Source organism: Chamaea fasciata, unplaced genomic scaffold (assembly GCF_029207755.1).
Source record: "Chamaea fasciata isolate MVZ Bird 193981 ecotype frontalis unplaced genomic scaffold, bChaFas1.0.hap1 SCAF_6, whole genome shotgun sequence".
Classification (NCBI taxonomy): Eukaryota; Metazoa; Chordata; class Aves; order Passeriformes; family Sylviidae; genus Chamaea; species Chamaea fasciata.
The window spans coordinates 65,448,205-65,472,133 of NW_027094091.1; the positions used below are offsets into that span (position 1 = coordinate 65,448,205).

A 23,929-nucleotide genomic window follows, 5' to 3' on the forward strand; every position below is an offset into this window, starting at 1 on the left:
AAGTGTTTTAAGTGTCTAGGTGTTGGCTCTTTATATTTTTGGGCTGTGTTTTTGGCTTAAAATGCTGCCAGCCAAGTTATAGCCTTTTCAATATTGTTTTACTATGAACAAAATGGAAACACTGAGAATTTCAAACAAGAGGCAAGAAAGTATTTTCTTGGATTCACTGGTCCTTCTGTAGTAAAGAGCACCATGGAACTTTTCTCCTAATGGATCACTCCAAAAGGATCTGTTGACTATCAAATATTTATCTGGTGTCACGCTCTGTTAGCTGGTACCAATGGCTAAATTTAGAAAAGCTGTGATCCTTCTTTTAGGCTCTACTGGGCAAGTAGAAGGCTTAGGAATTAAATGAGGTCACTCCCATCCTAAGGGTGCTCTGAATTCTTTCAATGCTACTGAAACTTGCACAGCTCATTTTTTTCCTTCTTTAGGATGACTGAAATAGTTTTATACCAAGTAAATTGCAATTCATTAGTGATCAGTAGTGTCTTCTGAAATATATTAAGGGCTGTATTAGGAACCAGCACTGTTTTTTTTTGTCTTGACTAGCAAAAAAACATGCACACTTGTTTTTGGGAGAGACAAATCCAAATCTCTCTCATTATGTCCAATTCTAGTGGAGAGAAGATACTCTTTTTTTTTTTTTTTTTTTTTTTAAATTTAAAAAAAACCCCTAATACTGAAGACTTAGCTACATCTGAAATCAAACCCACTTGGAACATCAGGGTAAGGTTCTAGGTTCTCCACAATGGCAGAAAGACAATCTTGTCTACTTTAGGCCACTGATACACACATATGAAATATATGTTCACATCATCAATAAAAATAAGTGTCATAGCTAAAGAGCATTCAGCATATTTTGTTTGGATCAACATGAATATATGCAAATGAGAGGCTGTTTGATAGTGGTTGTTGTTGCTTAGCTGACAGAAACCAGTTTTGCTGAAAGCAGCAACTGTAGTATGCTTGTTGTTCCAGAAAGTTATTCCATCTGGAAAATAGTCTTAACCGGAGAAATAACAGGTGCTATATTTAATTCAAGGCCTCCACTTGGATCAGAATAAGCAGCATGATAAGAAGTTGTTAAAATCATACTAATCAGCTTCATTTGTACCTTCAGAACAACATGAATGAAACAACAATCACTCACAAAATACATTTATACACCCACAACACATACAAAACCTCTCATTTTCATATTTTGTGCTAGTAAACCCATTATCTTGCTCTAAATTATTATAATTTATATTTGTAATAATCTTGATATCTTCTCTATCCTAGTAATAAGTTAATGACCAGAAACAGAGGCAATTCTTTGGTAAAGCCTCAAGAGGCACAGCATTTTGAAATAAAACCAGCATGGAGTGCAGGCCTGCTGCTCAGATAAAGCATGAAACAGTGAAATCACATTTAGTCAGGAAGGAAGACGTCAGTAGTGCTCAAGGTCTGTGATATTTAGGACAGATTACCAGAGGTATGCAGGGCCTTATGTAAGAATTTAAGTATCCCTGGCATTTTCTGAAATGACCTAAGCAAGTTCTATGCCAACATTTATTCAGATTTTCTTTTGACTTCCTGGAATACCAGGAGAGGAGATCCCGGAAATAAAGCATTTTGGAACTAACAACTCTTTCTTGCCATTGGGTGGTAAAACTTCCTCAGGGATGCAGGGAACAAAGTCCTGGTTTCTCAAGAGCATTTTTGTGTTCTGTTTTTTAAATTATTTGTTTGAAGATAATGTTCACAGCAAGAATTTGTACTGTTAAATGTACTTCAAATGCTACCAAAGAACCTAGGAAAATTATTTTACCCACAAACCTGTCCCACCCCAAATACCTGGCTCTGAGTAGGAAAAGGAAAGGCAATCCTAGTTTTCTACTGAAAGCTTTCACCAAGCTGTGAGCTGAACATACTGTCACAAAACAACAGTGGAAGCCTGTACAAGTTCTGTAAACTGCACATCACATCCAGCAGGCAAGAAATGTAATTTTGATCGATTTCTGTACTGTTAATCCTACTGTAGCAAGACCTGGCTCTTCACTAATACTCTGTCAAGCACAAATAACTGCAGGTGGAAAAGCTGTAGCTAACACCCTCATTAGTGCATAATAAATGTGATGATAAAGATTTGAAAGGTGTTCACTTCTGTTTGTAAAAGCTATTCCTAATGGTGTCCATCACATCCAGAACTGAAGGCCTGGTGCACAGTGATTCCCTGTACAGGCCAGGAAGTCTATCTGTATTTGGAATTTCAATAAGCCAGCCCCCCAGTTCCTGGAACTGTTGCTCAGCAGCACCTAGTAGAACAGAAATTGCTGCACATTGTTGTGCATGCAGACTCCTTGCTTTTCAGTACAGACTGCCTGCACAACTGAAAACATCTAAACAGAGCAGATCATTGCTGTGTCTTGTTTTTAACAAAGCATGGAGATGTGGAGGGGTGGAGACAGTTAAAAAAGTTAAAATTATATGTGCAGATTTTTGATGTTTTCCAGCTCTTGGGATTCTCTACAGGTGAAAACATGGCAGGCAATAAACCACCTTTGAAGGAAAAACTCCACCCTGTACACTTTCTTATGCCAAAGGCATCCCAAAATTAGTAATTCAGCCCAAATACAAGGCATGGGGAGCAACAGGTGAAGCAAAGCAGCCAATTCCTGGGATAACCTTGCACAGAGAAGAACCAGAGTTAAGTTGTCCATTGCAGGCAAATCAGGAAAGCCAACAGCCCCAGAGAAAGCAGAGACTTCCAGACACACTTTTCAGGAAATTAATTTTTACCTCTTTGAAAGAATGAAATGTATCTAGAGACATAAATTACCCAAAAATCATCTCCAGTTGAGAAAATCTTCAGTCAATATGCTTGATACAGAACAAGGGTGGTCATGGATTCTTTAAATGACACCCCGTAACACCCTAAGTTAGGAAAAGCCAAACTCCTCTGGTTTCTGCACTCAAAGTTGGCAAAATTCAGTGAAGGCCTTTCCCTACAGAATCGAAACAAATGCAAAACTGAGAGCTGTGCTACAGCACTATTTCCAGAGAATTTTCTTTCACTCTACTTCATCCTCTTCTTCAAAGATTGTGCATTTCTTATTACTTTAATGCTTGTAATTGCACACTGGTAAATTTTTAAGTAACAGAAAGGATTCTAATACTATTGTGCATTGGTCTGCCTCTAGAATGAAGCACATAAAATGCCTGAGGCACATCAGGTAAGGCTGGCACTGCCACTGCCGAGATTCCACTGCCTTCCCCAGCCATGAGCACTGTGCTCTGAACAACTGAGCTGAGCTCAGGGGATCTCATCCTGCTCCTGCTGCTCTGCCAGCAGCCAGGTTTGCCAAAATGCCACAAAGATTGCTGTATACAGCTATGAAAACACACCATTACAATATTAGAACACTGACCTTTGTACTTCAAAGCATGAAGAACAAGATCCATCCAAAACACCCTATTTACAAAATAACCAGGAAACACAGCAGCCTCAGAGCAATTCTTACACTGAGGTTTTTTTATATTTTCACTTGTAAAAGCTGATTACTATGGAAGAAACATTTCACATAACTTTTTACAGCTCTGACGTAGCTGTGCTGGCTTTAACTGCATCAGGGGTACATCTTGTGTAGTAAATGCAGACCACGTGGGCATACCCCAAATCACTTTTTATTTGCCAGGTTGGGAACAGCTCCACAGCTGTGATATTCCATTTCCTGTCCTCAACAGAACATGTAAGAAAGCATCCAAAGACCCTGAGCTTCAACAGTGGATATGCCACTTTGCTAAATATTGTACTTCTAAGGAAATTAATCTTGAGGGTTATTCATGGAATGTTTCTCAAATTTGAGTCACGAGCTCATACACATGTGAACCATCTGGAAGCACTTCCAGGAGATGGAAGGGAGATTTTAAGAATTATAAACAATGTTATTTACACAATGCCTGTTCTACTTTTTTTCCACTGTAAGGAAAGAAAGAAAACCACCTGACACTCTTTATATACAAAATGACTGTAATTGAAAAAGGACTGCTTAAGAATTTGCATGTGATATCAGGAGATTAATCAAATTCTGGTGACTGACAGAATTCCTCCTGGTCAGCACTACCAGAAAAGCCTGTGGCAAGGAAACTTTCTGGCACTGTAGTAAAGAACTGTCAACAAGAGAAATCACAGAACACTGGATTTTTGTTTCAACTATCAAAACCTAATCAAAGAAATCCTGAAAGAGATAACTTAAGACAGAGACAAATGAAGCGGATTTTCCATCTATTTTCACATTAAATAAATCAGATACGAAGAATTTATTTTCCATTCTGCTGATACGAATGAATTTTCTGCAATTTACCAAATGCCAGTATCAACATTTCATATTCCAAGACCAAGATTTCTTCTAATAATTTCCACGGGTGTTGGCCTGTGTGCCTTTCAAGAATCCATCTGAATGGAGGGACGTTTACAGGCACCTCACAAAGTCATTAATCATTTAAGATCAAACCCCAGGTTTTATTGCTGCAACAATAAGCTCCACAGGAAACCCGCCTCTTTCTGCCACCACTAATTACCTGCCATGCTGAGGGGAAGAAGTGCACAGCTCTTGACCAGATCTAGTTCATTAAAATTAATATGCAAAAAATTATTTTTAACTGTTTTCCTTTATCCCCTTTGGACATAAAAATATGTTTGCATTTGTCCTTAAAAGCAACCTTTAGAGCCTGTATTGGGAAATACTGTGTAACATCTGCCAAACCACCAGTGCCAAAAATGCTACAAAGAAAGAAATGGATTTTTAAAAACAACTAGAGGTTTTAAAATTTCCCAAGTTTATACTACACCAAGGATATTATGCCATATCTGTTCTATTTGGCATGAGCTGCAAAAAAGGCCAAAAATCTTCTTTTTCAGGTCCTTTCTTTTTCAAGCACTTCTTTTTGTAAATACGGATTTATTTTGAAACTTACCAAGAGCGTATGAAGGTGATGTCAGCACTAGAAAAATCTCAAACTACGAGTGAAACATCAGTAATATGAGAAATTGCTTAGATTTTCAACTTCCTTACTTCATCCATTTCTAGGACTAGGGATACCTATGGAGAGTGCAGGAGAGCAGAGGATTTTCAGGACTGCGCAGACCTTGCTCTCCTGAAGCATTCTGGATGACAGACAAGGTGCTCACACTCATCTTACAGCAATGCCTGGCGGCTTATACAGGTATCAGAAACTTGGTGGCACTTTTAGAATTACATTATTTTTCTAAATTAAAGAAAGGGTTCTCCTGGACACGAAGATAAACAGCTAAAAGCACTGCAGCAAAGACTGCTTGCTTTTATCCACGTTCCTTCTTCCATCTATCAGGAAATCTAATACCCAAACCTCACTTATTTTAGGCTTTTGAGAGGTGTGACAGAGTAACTCTCACATCACTTGATTTATCTAGGGGGAGCACAGCTAACACAATGCTGCTGTGATTTGTCTGCCTCAGACTGAAATGCTGCTGCTCATCTGCTAGGAACCATAAATCCTGGAGAATGCTGATTAGCCAAGTCTTCAATCATACACTTGCATTTCAGGCCCAAGACTTCTGCTGCTTGGAACTAAAGCAACTGCTGAGTGATCCAGACAAGCTGTGAATCACCCTGTGAGCACTGCAAGCATCGATTGACTCTTTTAAGACTCCCCCAAACCGTGTCATTTACTCCTGAAAACAACATCTAAAGCTTTGGTCATGAGAACCCACAAAATCGAATTTCCTTTCCTGAAGACTTAAATGTTTTAATCCCCTTGTTTAAAATGCAATTCTAGTTACGCATTTTATGAAAAGCACTCGTGAAAAACAACTGGAATAAAATAATAAAACAAAAGAGAAAATACGTTAAATAAAAAGAGAATGAAAAATTAATGCTTTACTGTTCTTTAATATACATTTTTATTATGAAATTATGAATATAAAATAAGCCAAGTCCATGCACATCTTAAACCACCCTGCCCACCCCCCATCTTTCTTTGTGTCTTCAAAATTGCCTTTTAACAAATATAAGTATTATTTATCGTTAAAACTCACAGAGTCAAGTAAAACATCAACCACACTATAGTCCTCGAGTGTGCCAGGAGAGCAAAAATGGTAAGCCATTAGTTTTGTGAGGCTAAGTGCCAGGAATTGTCTAAAAGATTTCTCTCTGTTTTGATTAACAAAATACTACTGAAAACTTCAGCATTCTTCAGGCCCTCAGAGGTGCAAAATTTTAACTAACTCAAGGACTCTTTTTTTCCTGCATCAGCAGTTTCCATGTTCATAGAATACTTTGAGGATCAGCTTGCCATTTTATATTGCATATTGTACACTGAACAGCAGTGAACCTACAAATTATGTGGTGTTTTCATACAATAAAGTTGTGACCAGGATAAAAAAAAAGTGACAGTATATAAAAATAAGAACTTTGGTTCTCTGAAATATTTTAAAGTCTTCAATTGATGAGCTCACTAGAAGCCCAACTGAATTTTTAACTGCATCATACCACAAGGTATTTGATTTTTTTAAAGCATTTCAAAGATACCCCACGGGTGGCACCCAAATTGAGTTAGTTTCCATTTAAAAGGGATGCTTTAAAGAATGAACAGCACCATGCAGGATGCCTGAGTGTACAGGAAGCTCATCTATGCAGCTAAGCCAAAGGACAGTTTAAAGGCCAGTTCCACAGCAGCTTCTGTCACTGAGTCATGGAAACACACATAACACTCCTGAGGTTTGGGATGGAGAATGAGTCTCCTGGGGAAAAAAAGAGAAAGAATAAAAAGAAGAAAATCATCACAGGTGTTAATTTTTTTCTCCTCAAATGGTAGATTCTGGTTGTACTGTGAGGTTTCAAGCTGCTGTGTAAGGCATTTGGCAAATTTCAGTGTCTATCCTGCGTTACTTTCCCCCTTTCAATGTATCGGATTTTTAAATCAAGTTATTCTCTACTCAAGTTTTTTTAAGCTTGCGTAGGGAAAAAGTCTTCAGGTTTTCAGGATCTTCTGTGTTACTCCTCTGTTTGCAGCAATCCAAGTTTCTGGGCTACAAGCTGCAATCAAGGTCCTTGGGAGCAAGCCCCAGGATTCACATATTCACTAATTTTTAAATGTAATAACATCTGGATAGTTACATTCCCACATATTCATCCAATGAGCTCTTCCAGGGAAAGAGCTAAAATAGAGAAGTTGTTAATACATGTGCATTATAATTATTTTTAGAAGGTATCAACAGTAGCATAAGTATTTTTAAATGTTTTAATAAAGATTTTAATTTTTCCACACGAACTGCAGTTCCATTGATGGTGGGAAATGATTATTTTTCTTTTTTATCTTTAAACATTTTTCTTCCCAATGAAGAAGCTTCTCTTATAATATAACAGTAATTATAACTGTTCATGTCATTTGTTAATATCATTGACTCAGCAACTGTTAAAGGTGGAAATTCACATCAATGCAACTTCCCAGTCCCCTTAAATTAAAGCTACCTCAGTCAGTCAGCTCAAGAATTTCTGTCATGTGCTAGAGTTGAATTTGTTTTTAAAGAACAATTAAATTAAAGAACACATTATTAAATTAAATAACACAACTTAAAGAACACAATGGCACAGTCAAAATGAAAAACTGGAGGTGAAATTTGTCTTTAAACCTACCCCACAACCCAGTAGTTCATTGTAGGTGGTGGTTTCTTCTGGTCAGTCCAGTTTTCAGGAGAGCACTCAAACAGAAGTCCATGTTCTCTTACCACACCTGGGTCCTCAGCTGCCTTACTAAATTCTGAAATCCCAGTGCCTGCCTTTTTCTTTTTCTGTAAAACAGCTAGTGAAATGTTAGTAGAGAATGAGACATTTTGACATAAACACGAGCAAATATGACATGTGATTTGCTCAGGACTCTCTGATGGACGATTCTGCTGTCAAAAAAACAGGCTGAGAAGATATAACTCACTTGCTTACATGATTCTTTTCTCCACAGTTTTGTTAGCTTGGCATCAAAAGGCTTTTCCATTCTTACACAAGTTGGAATTAGACACATGCTCCCTTTTTTGACTTTTTTCCCTTCTAGCTAAACAGTTTTTCTACAAAGACATCTGAGTTACTACAGCACTTTTAAAAAGTGTGTTACAACAGCTAAAGCTCTCATCTTTCTTTCCCTGTGTGCCTCCCTAATTAAGAACTGTGATAGTAAGAGTCTATTGAATAAACTTGGCCAGGCAGGAATTTCTTTTTGTAAATAAACAGCTGAAGCATTTTGCTCAGAGCATTTTCTGACTCTTACTCAGTATGAGGGCATAAAAGCATAGAAAACAAAGACATTTTTGTGCTTTCTCCAGCTTTTTTAGAGGTATGTTTTGAGCAGAGCTTTTGAATAAACATTGCAAAAGTTCCAGTTCATCTCTGGATTTGCCAGTGAAGCAGCACCTTCAAAGGTGAGAGAAAAGGTTTTTTTAGAAAACAACTCAAAGAACTTCTGTCTGCCATATGCAGATGCAGAAACCACAGCGTTCAATCTGCCTACAATATTGATGTAGGGACTGAAGATCTAGAAAACAGGGTCAAAACATATTTTAGGGTTTAAGACTGCAGAGCTTATTTTTGCTCAGTGTAAGATTTATTCAAGATTCCTGTATGCATTTCAAATGTAAATTGTGAATTTTCCGTTCTCAAAAATCGAGGCAAAATTAATTATTGATCAGTTTACAGAAAGTTTGCATTACTGGTGCAGTTCTCTGGATCCTAAACCATAACAATATTTAGCAGATGACAAAGAATACACAGTATCATAGTACATTTCTTTATTTGACCTTTTTTTGTCATGCACTACGAACAAGGCAAATTTCTATTTATTCTTTTATATTCTCCTTGTACAGCCTGCCAAATTCAGCATTAATTGCTGGAGCCAATATGTAAAAGGCTACACCAAATTTCACTGAAAGAGATGTGTCCATCAGTTATTTCTGATTCTCAGTTTTTATGGCTTGAACTATAAAATGTCTAATTAACGGCTGTTTTGATTTGATGCTAAGAAATACTCATTTATTCTCTCTGCTTGCTTTTGGGTTTCTACATCTCCCAGCAGAAATGCCCAAAATACACGGCTCATTGCTCACAGCCAAATCCCAGTGTCATGTGACCAATCCACCAAATTAACACTTAAATTTTTAACACTTAAAAATTCCTAGATCTACAAGGCACATGGGTATAGCCAGAAATGACTTCTTCAGCAACACCAAAGAAACATTAAGAAAAACTGGGCTGCTATTTGCAAACTTGCCTTCATTCAATTTGTACTGTTATTTCCCCTTTTCTCACTTAACTCACTTGAATTGTCACTTTAGGATCTAAAAATTACAACTGACAGAATTCCACTTCGGTTTAGAGTCTGCTGACATGCAAATACAGCTGCTCGTGAACCACCAAAATAATGAAGTGAAAAGAATCTTGAAACACTGACTTGAGAGTGTGATTGGACAAAGAGAAATCCAAATTTCCATACCTCTTTCCTCATGGACTGCTGGAAAATGGAACGAATGGAAAGGCAGCACTGGTAGAAATTCTCAATTAGCTGAGGGTGGATGGAGCCACCGAGCTGTGCTACTTCTTTGTGAGTTGGAGTAATAAAGATTCCTTGCATCGTCTCCAAGGACAGATAGTGGAAGAGGGCATTCTCAGGACCAGATGTCAACCTTAAAAATATTGGAGAATTCCTCTAATTAAAAAATTAAAATAATTTGCAGCTTTTGTTTCTTAAGGCAGAATTGTTTTTCTAATTACACTAGGGTACAAAATGGATACAGGCATTCAAAAGGTTCCTATCCCCACACCAAGGAAATCCTGCTAATTTTGACTGTAATACTCAATTTATAAAAACAACAAATTAAAAAACTGTGGTGCTAGTTAGGCATTGCACTTGTGTTCTCAAAAGCTGTCCCCAAAAAAGGGAAGTGAAATAACATCTTTGCTCATTGTACACCTACCTAGAGATAACATGCAGGCACAAGGTAAGTACATGTGTGGTCCAGAAACTTCCACTTGAAATTTCAAGGTCACACTGATGTGGGACAGGTGTTCACAATCCTGACATATTATTCAGAAACAGTTGTCTTTTATTGTATTATTTCAAATTTTTATGTTTAATTAAGCTCTCAGTTTCACAGATTCACTTCTGCTTGTCTTTGCATGGCAAAGCTTTGGTTGGAATAAAACCATGCAGGGACTTCCGTGATCTGTGTATGTTCAAAAAACAATCCAAGCATGGCCTAAAAAGTGAAACACTCAATAAAAAATAATTTCTTACTTGACAGCATTAAGAAGTTCTGTATCTTTCTCTGAAGGGCTCTTTTTAAGGTGTCCTGAATGAAATGGGTTGGGCAGGGTGTGTTTTTTCCTAGTGGCCTGAAAAACAAGCAGATATATGAAATAACAGAGAACACAAAGCTAAAGAAAGAACAGAATCCAACCAAACCAACAAAGAGGAGGACAATGTAGCATGTTTAGTAAGGCCCAGATATATATCAGTTTATATGAATGTATTTTATAGCCCATTTCAGACTAAATTCGGTTAGAAGCAGTGGTACAACTGTACAGCAGTTAGTTTTGATAGGTTATTTTGGGGATATTCTCCAATTCTATCTGTTTTTCTCAACACAGCTGTGCCCACTCCAGCCACGTGAAATCCCCAAATATTTACAAGCAATGATAAAATAAAGAAGTGTGATGGCTCTGAGGCTGACTCAGAGCTTCGCAATGCAACACAAGTATTTTCTACTGCATTGGAGGGCCTGATTCTTTTATAGTGTGCTTTTTATAAAAGTTACCTGAGCTTGAATGAAGTGCCTTCTCTCTCCCCAAGCCCCCCAGACCCTGCTGAATTCTCTCTGACCTGCTCCACCCCGGGCTGTGGATGGGTGCTCTCCTTGTCTCCTTGTGAGCTCCCTGCAGCGCTCACAGCTTTGCAGGAGTTCTGCAGCTTGCTCAGCATTGGCGAGGTGCTCAGGCTCTCCAGCCTGTCCCGTGCTGCAGGAAGGAACCAGTCAGCGCAGGCTAAAGGTGGGATGGAGGGAGAATCCAGCCTTTCCTCTATGCTGGCGTCTATTCCTTCCAGCTGGAGTATGGTTGCTTTCACCTGGTCTACATAGATACAGTCTGGTCCTGGATTCCCAATAGCTCTGGATGCACAGCCCCCTGCCTCCAGCAGGACACACAGCACAAAGTGTCTCTGTAAACACAGAGGATGCCAATGTAAAAGACTGCTTACAAACTCACCAGCTGTTTGCTTTAAAGAAAGTCCACATTTAAAAAACCAAAACCAGGCATTGCTGATGTGAGCTGTCTGAAAAGACAAGATTATGAAAGTAGAAACATTTTCAACTGAAGTGAAAAGGCATAAAAAGAACGAGAATTTATACTAAACTTTGCAAGCTTTGTAGATGTAAAAATAATACTACTCCCAGGGAATTTCTATCCCATGAAACAGCTACAGTTTGAGAATTTCGAGAAATTACCCAGCGAAATGCATGGGAAGTGCTGATCTAGTGAACAGACAGCTCACAGCAGCAAGAGAGAGCCTCAGAGAACAGGCATGCTGCAGCATGAACTCACCAAGCCAACTATCAGTAAGAAGTATCTTGCTTCAGGCTCCCTGTATCCTGTCAGACTTGCCTCTTCAGAGGGCTGGAGGTGATGCTGGGGGAACACTTCCCTCCAGATCACCAGCTGCCCAATCCTCTGCTCTGCTGCCAGCGGTAACAGACAGTAGTGCCGGCAGTAGAAACCCACATCAACCAGGTCCTCCTTGGGCAAGTGATTGCCAATCAAGTAACCCTTAATTAAACACAGGAAAGGAAAGGAAGAGTGCTCAGTGAGAAACAACACTTCAGAGTTCTTTTCATACAGAGATATCCCTGCCCCACATGTACTGACATCCTAAGGTTTCTGGGCACAAACTCTCTTTTTGGTGTGCAGTTGTACAACACTGAGCTTTTGGGCCACATCTAAGTAATCAAAACACTAAATATAAACAAATCAAACAGCAGCATACATGCAAGTTATCAAAGGTGAGCTGGGCTTGCCCAGCTTGCAAAACAGCTACAGTGTTAAGGTGCTTGAATTCTCATTTAGTTCTCTCTCCAAAAATAGTGAGTTTTCACTGGAATTAATACAATTTCCAAGGAAGATCCATAGTACAGTGGTTCCAGCACTAAGGGCTTTACAGCTGTGCAGTTCCAGTTCTCTGCTAACACTCCCAGCACAAATGAGAATTGCCTGATGAAATCCTTAAAATGCCAGTTTTCTTAAAGCAAAGGTTGTTACCTTCTTCTTTACAGTGCTGATTACACTGTCTACATTTACCAAAGCGAAATAAAGCTACGAATGAGGCCAAAGTGAAAAAAGCCATCAATACAATTTCTCAAGTCTTGGATTTGAAGACAGATTCAAGATAGAGCACCTGCTATTAAAACTTGGGAATGAACAAAAGAGTTCCTATTAGAATATCCTACAGTCTCAGTTGACCTGACTCTTACTACTTTCGTATTGCTTTCTCTTTCCAGTCCTTGGATTGTACACCAAGAAATTCCAGTTTTAAAGAAGTATTTTTGTTCTTGCTGTTCATACAGTACATATCATTTCCCCACATAGCTTTTTTCTGTTATGGTGTTTGAGCTCTAGGTCTGTTACTAGAAACACATGCTTTAATCAGTCATACATTCACTTCAGATTTGTGAGATTCTGAAAGACTAAATCAGATTTCTAGATGCATTTTCCTAATCTTTAGGTCTTAATCATTAATACTACCTTATAAAAGAGACAAGAGCCCAGGATCACATATAATCTTCTCATGTCATAATAATCTTCTGACTGTTGGGGAGAAAAATAAAGCATTGCATAATTTTGAATTCAGTGTTTTTATTTTATTTACCAAATCCAAGTGAACTAATTCTGGTCACTTGTAATCAATATTTAATACTTTCATATTTGACTACCTCTTATTACCAGTACAGCAGTTAATACTGAACAGTTAAGAGAAATACCAACTTTTTAGCCTCCATTATTGGATTTCATGCCATTACAATTTTCTCTAAAAATTTCAGCTCAAAATAACTATTTTATTATAACTATATAATTATGTGTTCATAAACTGTTTCTGTTAGGATATGTTCATTCTCAGTTAACAGTTAAGAGTAAAGTAGCTTTAGCATAACTACTGACACCAGGGGCCCTCCTAGAGTAAAACTTACAAGTCAAAGCGTTTTTTCCAGTCTTTGACATTTTACTCAAAATATTTCCATTCATTCATCTTTTAATGCCCAGTGCTCTCCCATTAGGAGCACTGTTTTATATATTATAATCTATTGTATTTTAAGTTAAGTAGGTGGAATCAATTTCTGTGCAATAAACTGTAACTTGGAAAAACTGATTTCTGTACGTAACCATCCAGGTTGTTTACTGCAGGGATTCTTTTGAATAGAATTTCAGATTAACTGTTCTGGAACATGAGCTCAAGAGAGCTCTTTCATTACAAAACAAAGCTGAAATGTCAATATGTTTACACCTGGCACCATCTTAACAAGCTAAGTTACTTAAGTAAATTATATTGCTATTACCTTCTTTAACAGCATTAAAACTAAGCAGAATTTGTAACTGCCTTCTGTAAACTGGAAGATTAAATTCTGATCCATAGATGTTTCCAAGTTTGTTCACAATTGCTTGGGAAGGAGACAGTTATTTACACAAAGAAAAAATGTAACAACAATCACCTCTGTTGAAATTAGTGTTTTTGTAGACATCCTATGGATTTAAATTATGTTAAATCATGGATTTTCAGTGACCAATCCTACAGGATTATAATACATTATAATATTCAGCATGGAGAGAAATTCAGGATAAACTGCTTTGACACCCACTTGATTAAAAGAAGTCGATGGATTTTGCAAATGGTGCTTGTTTACACCACTGAATGTGACACCAAGGGAAGGAGATACTGTGCAAAGCAAACAAAAATAACACGTTTACCAGCTCTGCAAAGTCAGCTGCTTCCAGATCACTCAGTGCTGTGTCAATTTCCATCTGAAATAGTGAAAAAAATACTTTCTAACAGAGATTCCCAACACAGTAATTTCCAGTAATAGCACATCTCGCTCTGTCTTGCTCCTCTCAGGTTGGGATCCACAAGAACAAAGTGAGTGGCTAAAAATTTGCGCCTGTTTTTTATTAGTAACAGCAAATATCAAGAACACCTGGAGATACCAGAATTAAGAAAAATCCTTTCTAATTGCTGCCTATTTCCCTGCTCTTTGAACTGTACAATTTCCCTGCTTGTGTGCCCGCTGACCCTGTATCTGGTATAAAGGAGATGTCACTCTCACTTTCAGCACGAGGTCTACAGACAAACCTGGCACACTACTGTATCCAACTGAGTTTTCAGAAAAATCTTTTATCCAATGGATTTAAGTTTTTTGTCTCTATGGAAGTTGCCAGAACCCTCTCACACGTTATTTTTGTTCTATTGAAACTACTTTAAGCTTCCTTATTTCTGTAACTGCGAGAGCTGTTGGATAAATCAAGTTTTACTAAGAGTACTTTCTTTGGTCCTAGGCACTGAAACTCATGACATAATTAATGTGGCTGCTTAATGAAAAGAACCTAAATCACATAATCACAAACTTCTTGGGCTGTGTTAACAGGCTGCCTCTAATTGAAATACAGCCAGTTTTCAAACAGAGAAATGTCAGCAAGCCTGTTGGCACTCAACAACTAGCCAGCCTCTCGGCTTTTCCTCACTCAAAATTTAAGTGGCTTTCTGCCTGAAGAAGTGACATTTGTAATTTTATATTCCTTATAGAATAGAAAGATCTTCACCAAAACACTAACTTGAAATGTCATCCTCTGCAACAGCAACACTCTTCTGGCAAATGGGAATGATCTCAAAGAACTCTGGAGAAGTGGTGTCTGCATTCTAAGTATCAATGATGCTATTTTCTAAAACTTACTATTTTGTATGAAAAAAGCAGCCTGCAAGCTAAACTGAAGACCGAAGCACAACTGAGCCTCCCTACAGAAACTTGGGAAATAAGAAAAAAGCATGAAAAAACCCCTGATCAACGAATCATAAATTGTAGTAAAAAAACTACAGTGCAAAGTGGAAAGGACTAAATAATTATCAGTTTGTGACTAAAGATAAAGGAGAAGACAATTCTCCTTTAGAAGAAAGCCACACTAGCAAGGAGAAATCTGTTTGGAAACAATGGCACAGACTGATGCATAACTTGCAACATCCCTGACAACGCTTCTTGAACCAGAGAAAACCTGAAAACATTCTGCAAACCCTGTCAATAGTAAATTGAAAGACTTTAACCCTTCACCCCTTCCCCTCCAAACACTCCCATGAAAATTAGACACTGAGGTCTTACTAAACACAAAAACAGAAATGCAGCAAAGTCCTAGTTAAAGTTATCTTCAAATTAAGACCTATAAATTACAGAATATGCCACTGCAGAAGAAAAGTCATTATGAATATCCAGACTTGGGCCTTTCCCAGAGCCATTCGGAGAAGCAGGTGTAATTTTCCATCACACAGCCTCTTGAAGTTCAGCAAATACAATGTGTTTTTTTTGTTGCTGTTGCTGATGCAATAAATTTGGATAATGGAGTTCATGGTCAGCTCAAATTAGAATAATTTTCTAATAATTAGAATTAGCCTTAACTACGTTATCTACAAACTTACAAATATTTTGGGCCTCTCCATGAAAGAAAACTCTGAATTTAAAATTTCCCAGCGGTTTTTATTTGCATTGCATCACAGCAGATACTCATTAAAAAACAAATTCTATCATGACAAGACTAATATATTTTAAACTGGAGTAACAGATATTGAAGTAATGAAAGTGAGCAGCTAAAATGTTATTCATGTTTTAATTTAATGTTATTTACTGTGATCCACCTTTTATCTTAGTCCTGCTAGAAGCACAACTCAGTTTCCAACATGGAGGGAACCTGGCACAGTGAAATGGTGCAGAAAAGCTGTACCTGTCTGGTGTCAACAAATGACATGTGGGTATTGATTTAAATTCTGCAACAGCCATTTGTAACTCTCCTAAATTATGAGCAATACATGGGCTTCCAGAGTAGTATTTCTTGCCTGCCAAAATACTTCAATGGCCAAAATCAAACATACAGCTACACACCAGGGGCTGCTTTCCCTACTCTTCCTAGAGGACTCTAAAGTCACCAAACTACACTCACAATAGCAATCCTGTGGGGATGGTGGTGTAGCTCCAAACTTGAATTTTACAGGAAAATGGATGGCCTGGGATAGGCAGGGCCCTTAGGTGAATCAGACAGGAGGGGCAGAAGACACCTGCATTGACTTTTTGGCCGGTCATGGCCAGGTATTCCTGGAGAGATGTGAAAAGGACATGACCTTGATTTCCTGAGGCAGAGTGAGCCAGCGCAGGGCTGGGAGGCTGTCCAGGAACAGGGCACTGCAGGAATGCTGCTGCTGCTGCTGCTGAGCACTGGGACTGCTGCTGGGCTGAAGCCTGGCAGGATGAAGGGCACGCTGGAAGAACAGGTTGAAAAAATGATCCAGGCGAGAAACATTTTCCACCTGGCAAAAAGCACTGGACAAACATGAACTCCAAGTTAGAATAACACTGAGAAATTTGCAGCTTGCTTATATAACCCTCAGTGCTACACTAAAGCCTCTTTACAGCACAGTGCTACATTTGGATGTATTTTTAACATGAAAAGAGCCACCAGGCTGATACCCAGGCAGTACCTACAAACAAAGAACAAACTAAACCAGTATGGGATTACAGTTGATGTCTCAGAGCAGCTTAAGGTGAGTGAAACATCAGTCTCATCCTTTTAGCAACTGAGATATTCTCTTTGTTGTTCACTATGACATGAACATATTAACCGTGAATGAAATGCAAGTGGGCAATTTAATTAAGGTAACAGTCAGACTGAAAATCTCCTGAGTGATTTTCAAATGCAGAGAAAGACACTCACTCTGCCAAATGGAGTTTGGCACTCCAGACACTCACTCTGGAGAAGTCCAGAGTGTTTACTCTGTTCAAAATGTAACTCTGATACACACCTACGTTTTACAGGCACTGAGGACAGCATTTGCAGAGTGCTGCTGACATCCACAGTGACTTGGATTACAGGAATGGTGTAACGAAATCGAGGACAAAACTTTCTGAAGTGACAAAGACTGCTTAAACTGTCTTACTATTGTTAAGACTGAAACCAAAAGGCAAGAACAACAGAATTTTTGGTTTTATACAAGTGTAAAGAAACATGCAAAGGAATTCCTTGGAAACATTAAAATTAATTCTACAATTTGTCTTTTTCAGTGAGCACCAATGAAAAATGAGTGACTGAAACAAAAATACTTCTGAAAGAACTCACCTGTCCAAAGAACTGTACATGAATGTCAAGGTCCTGACAATATCTTGAATCATGTTCCTCAGCTGAGAAAGTGGCACACTAACAAGTAAAAATTAAAATGTTCAGCTATGGTTATAACATCTTTATGATGAATAAGCAGTCCTCCTAGAACGTGTAAATATGTAATATTACTGATGTTATTCAGCAGTCTCTGCAAAGAACTTGAGTTTACCAAATCCTAGGATATTACTCTAACTTACAAATATTTCTGGGATCTTATTCTCTTCAGAGGAAATGAAAAAGAAACAACAACAATGGATATATGAAAGATGTGAATAAAGTCAATCAAAAGAGTGGAATCACAGACATAAAAACTAGTTACAGTAAAAGGAGTACTTATAAAGCTCTTTCTTGCCCTTTTTTGTTAGAAGAGTACACAAAATAAATTTGAGGACACAAAGTTTAAAGGAAAACAAAACCTTTCCTTTGAAACTCACTTTTCTTCAGGAAGGCCAATTACGAGCAACTTGTCAGATTCTTTCCAGTAAACAACTTGAACCAGTTTTTCACATAAGAAAAGGGAGGAACTAGAAAAATGAAGGCAGAAGTATTTCTGTTAACACTATGAAGTTATAAAGGAGTTGAACATCATTTCACTGAACTAAAAATCCTAGTCACTGCTACCCACTACAACGAAATTCCCCCAAATCAATTTACATCCAGGCTGAGCACTCCAACTTCAGGCATGCTGTTGTAGTTGGAAGTGTTACTGCCTAAACAGGTTGAGTTGCTCTGGTTTGTCTAGAACTTAGTGCATGACCCCTGTTTGCTGTACATGTATGTATAAAGTAACAAAAACAGTAATTACATTTCAAACACTTTTACCTGATAATCTCGGTACCAGTAACACTTTCCAGTATGTCAGAGAGTGTGAGAAATATCCCTCTCACACTTTTCAGTTTTTGGGATGCTTCAGATATGGGGTACTGATAAATAATTTCTTGCTGTGAAGAAAGTTAGCTGTTAGTTAAGCAAACCAAAACCAAAACCCCTCCAAAAAATCCCCACAGAAAACAAGATAATGATTTTTTTTTTTTTTTTTTGTGGTAACAGTTGAGTTTTTTTAAAACATGAAATCTTCCATATGACATTGAAACAAGCAGTGTGCTGTATGGGCATACTGGAAAGTTCTAAAAGGCACATGAATGTTTCTGACAGTTTTAAATTCTTTATTTTATAGAAAAGTGTGACTTGTTTAGAGTAATTATTACACGGAGAAACATGAAATGACAAACAGTGTGGCCACTGCATCCTACAGCTTTAAGTACACTGTTAATACATCTGATGCCAAGAGAGAGGCAGAAATTCTTTATTGTGAGAGTATTGAGGCCTTGGCACGGGGTGCCCAGAGAAGCTGAGGATGCCTCATCCCTGGAAGTATCCAAGGCCAAGCTGGATGGGGCTTGGAACAGTCTGGTACAATGGAAGGTGTCCCTGCCCATTTATTGCTTTCTGCCAAATCATGATGGGCCAAAAATAATGCATGTAGTATTAAGCATATTCACTGCAAAGATTATGGTAAAATATCTTTCTCCACAAATCAATGACACAGGCATGATTAACTTCCCTGTTAATGTCACTAAGCACATTCAGCCAGTGCCAACACCCATTAGAAAATTTTCCTTCATCAAGGCTAAAAGAATGCAAAATTTCATTACAGAAGGACCTGACAAACTCTTCATTCATATCCAATTTAACTAACTCTATTTATAAATACTCATTAGTGACAAGGATCTTTTTTCTTTCTGGAGTCAACCCGTCAACTGGAGAAGCCCTGCTGTTTTCTAATTGCAGCACTGCAAAGGGCTGGAAAGAGCCTTTTTCCCCCCTCCTCACTATGAACTGGGGCCTTGACACAAAATTTGTTTGAGAATTATCTGAACACATTCCCAGGGAAAGAAAAGCCAACTGAAACAAACAGGCAGAGCTGTTATCATGGATGGATATAGTGACTTAGCAAGGGCCAGCACATGCCACCAGATCAGCTGTCTCCAAAGCAAGCCCGAAGCTCACAGGCCAGTGACAATGGAATTAATAAATACAAGTGGCTCATTTCTTAAATGTAAATTCTCCCTCAACTCAAACCCCAAATCTGGACAGAGTCTTCTAGTAACAGCAGGAGGAACACGAACATTATTCCTTTTAAGACACACTATTGCCAAAATCAGGTCAAAGATAAAGATGTATGTGTTGTACACTGCTATAAATAATGTGTAATTGCAATACCCACCTTAAAGTAAAATAAAAAAAAAGGCAGGATTGACCTTACTCACTGAGAAACTGTTACCATGGGACACCCCCCACAGGCATACACACATCCCAAATGATTCCCAATACTACTTCCCTGTATAGCTGAGCAGACAGAGCTTACAGCTCTTAAAGCTCATTAATTCTATTTTAGGTGCCAAAAGCTCACAAGTGGAATAATTATTTACAAGTTCCAGTTGCCACAGTTGACACGGGTGTGATCTGCATACTGTGCCTCCTCTGGACATGGGTAAAGCAGCTTCTTCAAGGATCATTATATTACTGTTGTGCAGGATGGCTTTGGTGTACCAGAATTTAATTTAAAGTACATTTAAACTAAATCTGGGACAGTACATCTACACGAGAGAAGTTGCTTGAAGTTCAGAAAATGAAATTAAGACAAATGCCTTAAAGAAGGAGGCATTCTTTTGCAAGGAAATGTTATAAAGAGCTTCATTATATCAGCAAAGCATCTCTCAGCATATTTGCGGCTGCATAATTGCCAAGACTTCTCAGGAAACAATTATTCCATGTTGAGAAGGGACAACAAGGGCATTACAGTCCCTCTTTTACCTCTGCTCAATGTTCAGGATTAATCCCTGTTTTTTGGGAGAATGTAAAGGAACAATGGGGCAAGAAACCAGTACCCAATTTACTGTGAAGTGCAGAATTGTAATCAGGCATTTACATGTGTAAGAGAGAAGCCAGAGGCCCTGAAATTAATTTTTTAAATATTTCATAAAGTTTATGTGGTCAAGAAAACACTGGTCTTGGACTCGTTCATATTATATCATGTAATTTTCTAGGGTTCTCTTTCTGAGGCCTGCCTCTAGAAAATAAACTCTGTTTTGTGTAGCTTTAACACTTTTTCTCTATTACATATCACCAACGGAACGTAGACTTGTACCAGTTGAAAAATAGTATTAAAAAAAGTAAAGGTATCTCAATCTAAGGATAAATTCCAAGGGATAGAAAGCAAAATGTTTTCTTTCTGCTTCCCACTCCATCACTGCCCTGCCGTCTTAGTCCCTGGGGAGTGGAAAAACCTGTGCTTTGTTTGATGTCTCCTCAGCACAGAGAATGTAAGATCACTGGGACACAATGCTGAATTTGAGAATTCACACAAAGGCAGAAGAGTCTTTTCCCAATTGCCTGTTCCTAAGAAGTCCACTTTGTCCACTTGTCATTTCCAGAGTGGGCAAGAGGCCAACCTCAGCTCTGTGTCCCTGCACGGAGAGGAGTATTTGTAGCTATGGCTACATCCTGAACAACTACACAAACTTACAATGGCTTACATACTGCACATTGGCAAAATATTCCTGAAGAACACAAAAAGCAAAGAGATGAGAAAGAATGCTTTACAGGACAAAGGAAAAGTACTTCAGTGGCTCTAAAAACTGCTGCCCAAGCAAGAACCAGCAGCTGACTGCTAACAGCAGACATGCCAGAGCCCTCTAAGAAAAGGCACATTAGCATTTCCAAACAGGAGGCAGACAGATGATGGATGTGGACTGCCAACAGCTCCTGCTGGGGGATGTTTTTTTGACTGGGCAGATCCCGCGCTGCAAACATCCCCGTGAGCACCAGACACAGCCACACAGCCGGGCACTGGGGCATGGACGGACGGACGGATAGATGGCTGGATGGACCTCAGCTGTGCAGGCACCACCACGGCTGCTCCTCACCTGCTGCTGCTCAGCACCGCTCAGCCCAGCTCAAGGCCTCTGAGGAGTCTGGCAGCAGCGATGCTGATTTCAGGAATTAAGGCCTGGAATTTCAGGCCTTATTTCTGCCAAAATGGGTATTCTATGGCTGATTCACAACTCCAAACCGTGAAGAGGCTTTTTTTATTTACCCTTTTCCATCAAATGTCCTAGCAGCTGCTGTGGTCAGTGGTTATCTTTCAGCTCAGGTTTACTGAGCCAGCCACATACCTCATCCTTGGATGTCTCCGAGTCCAGTTTGAGCGTGAGGAACATGACAATGTGAGGCACGTCCTGCACAGCCTGCTGCAGCTCCAAACTGTCCTCTCCCCACAGCAGCCGAGCCAGGTTGTTCATACCTGACTGAGTCTGTTTGCTCCTTTGCTGAGAAGTTCCTTCAGGCTCGAACACCGAGGTTTCAAATGTCAGTTTAACCTATTAAGGTAATTAATTACTGTGAGAATGAGGCTGTACTTACAATTACTTCCTAGCATCAGATGAAAGAGATGCAGTTTGAACCCTTTAAGAGGTTAGGTTTTCTCAGCCTCAGCTTTACTGATGAAATTGTAAGCAAACAAAATTCCTGCTGTTTCAAGAAAACCAATTATACATTCAGCATTACATAACCATCTATTACAAAGGACAAAGCCAGCTATTACATGCTCTATGAACCATGTGAGTAAGCATGTGGTTTGCTGTGTTTTCATACTTAATTCTTATGGTTTTGAGGATGGAAAAATATACTTACTGCTCTGGCTTTGTTTGATCACAAAAAGCCATTACGGTGCCTTTGAAACACACACAGTGTTTGACTTCTTTCAAAATGTCAGCAGTTTCCTAAATACATATCCTGAAGGCTCTTTCTTGAGCATTTCTTTGCCATTTTGAGTGCACTGACACATTAGCACAGGGAAATCCATTTAAATTTACATTGGACTGCAAAACTGTTAAATTTTAATGGTAGCAATTCCTTCATTTTCAATATGTTAACTTCCCTTTTTTTAACTGTAAAATTGGAAAACAGAGAGTTTTGTTGCTGTATTTAATAATTAACACAACTACCAAATAGCCTAAAAATTGTTCATATCTCTTACTGTGCTATGTCTTCAGAAGAAAAAAGAACACAAACAGAACATCCTCTCTTACGTAAAACCTTAAAAGTTTGGAAGATCAAGGTTATTTTGCAAAAAAAAAAAAAAAAAGATGTTTACTGTCCTTTATTTCCCAAGTAAGTTTAAACCCAGAAGTTTTAGAATAAATGTGAATTTCCTGACACACAAACAACATATAATCCAAACTTGATGTGGAAACATGCTTCAAAATTTGCTTTACAAACCTACTTTTTTAAAGTAGAATTTAGAATTCTGTCAGTTGTAGAATTTCTGTCAGTTCTGAATTTCTAAATTCTGTAGAATTTAGAAATTCAGAATTCTGTCAGTTGTCTCAGCACCAATGAAAGTGATTTTTTCTTTTTTCTGTGAATGAACACATTATCCTAAGTATGAAAGGAGGAGATGTGAGAAACACCTATCTCTTGACTGAGCATAAAAATTGCAATTTCCAAGGAGAAAAAAATCATTTATGTTCTTGGATGAGACCATAGTTTTTTATCTGTTTTCAAAGCGACTGAAGATATATTTGGACTAAGTAGGCATGCTCTTAGTTCCCTCTTTCATATGTTTTTATTCAAGACTGTTTGTCTGCCTTGAAATACCTATGACATGCCTATTGGCTGGGAAGTTGTGAACATAACACATCACACCAAATCCTGCTTCTCTGTTAAAATCAGGGGCAGTTTAGCCAGAGGACTGATGCAACAAAATCCATTTTTATTTTCCCAACTGCGATAAACTTTGAGAAGCCCAAGCAGAAGTAATCTATACATTTCCAAACAGATCATTTTTGTAATTTTGTATGTGTGTACACAAACCTCAAGAGAGGAGTGCCAGCAAGAAATTATGCTTTAAAACACCCACTGCCTGTCAGACTAGCTTGGAGAGAAGTGCCGTCGTCAGCTCTTACAGCTACATTTATGTCACTGCTTGGCACCTTCCCCTTCCACTTTACTCCCTCTCCCATCACTTTCCATTAATTTCCTCCTCTCCTATTTGGGCTGCTCTCAGCCTTTTCTCTCTCCCTCTCCCCTGGCAGGGCACTGCAGTCAGTCCTGCTCTCCTGTGCTGCTGTACCACCCCTTCCTTTTCTGGCAGTAACTCATCCCTCTTCTCATCAGTTCAGTTCTGATTCCTGACACTGCACATGAACAGGGCTCCAGGAGCAGGAACACCCAGCCAAGAAGCAGCTGCTTTCTAAGACTCAGTAACCTGAGAGCTGACAGTTTCAGAAGTGTATGTTTTCTTCTCCAGCGTTCTGAGACTCAGTTCTCTTTCTTTGTCACACCATCTGCATAGATTGCAGAATATTTTCCTCATACCCTAACTTTTTACAGATTTCCTCAAGGCTCAATAGTTATTTGTCTTAACTTCTACTGCATCTTGTCTGTGGACATTTAGTCATGAC

The 23,929-nt window shown here is 38.6% G+C and overlaps 1 protein-coding gene across 3 annotated transcripts in view; it reads right to left on the reverse strand.

Annotated features, from left to right (window-relative positions):
• Positions 1–5,812: 5,812 nt before the first annotated feature.
• The window catches only part of INTU (inturned planar cell polarity protein), a 38,278-nt gene continuing 20,161 nt past the window's right edge, over positions 5,813–23,929 (reverse strand). For 2 of the 3 annotated variants that reach the window (XM_066186675.1, XM_066186674.1), the window contains exons 4-16: positions 21,641–21,844; positions 18,285–18,403; positions 17,897–17,986; positions 17,421–17,498; positions 16,429–16,627; positions 14,022–14,075; positions 12,804–12,866; positions 11,610–11,831; positions 10,891–11,226; positions 10,306–10,403; positions 9,505–9,694; positions 7,662–7,816; positions 5,813–6,766 (exon numbers count right to left, since the gene is read on the reverse strand). In XM_066186675.1, the coding sequence (XP_066042772.1) occupies positions 6,655–6,766; positions 7,662–7,816; positions 9,505–9,694; positions 10,306–10,403; positions 10,891–11,226; positions 11,610–11,831; positions 12,804–12,866; positions 14,022–14,075; positions 16,429–16,627; positions 17,421–17,498; positions 17,897–17,986; positions 18,285–18,403; positions 21,641–21,844 (1,920 nt within the window). In that variant the 3' untranslated portion in view covers positions 5,813–6,654. Of the gene's footprint in view, positions 6,767–7,661; positions 7,817–9,504; positions 9,695–9,720; positions 10,086–10,305; positions 10,404–10,890; positions 11,227–11,609; positions 11,832–12,803; positions 12,867–14,021; positions 14,076–16,428; positions 16,628–17,420; positions 17,499–17,896; positions 17,987–18,284; positions 18,404–21,640; positions 21,845–23,929 lie in introns of those variants that run through there. The other variant, XM_066186676.1, reaches the window with a different exon arrangement.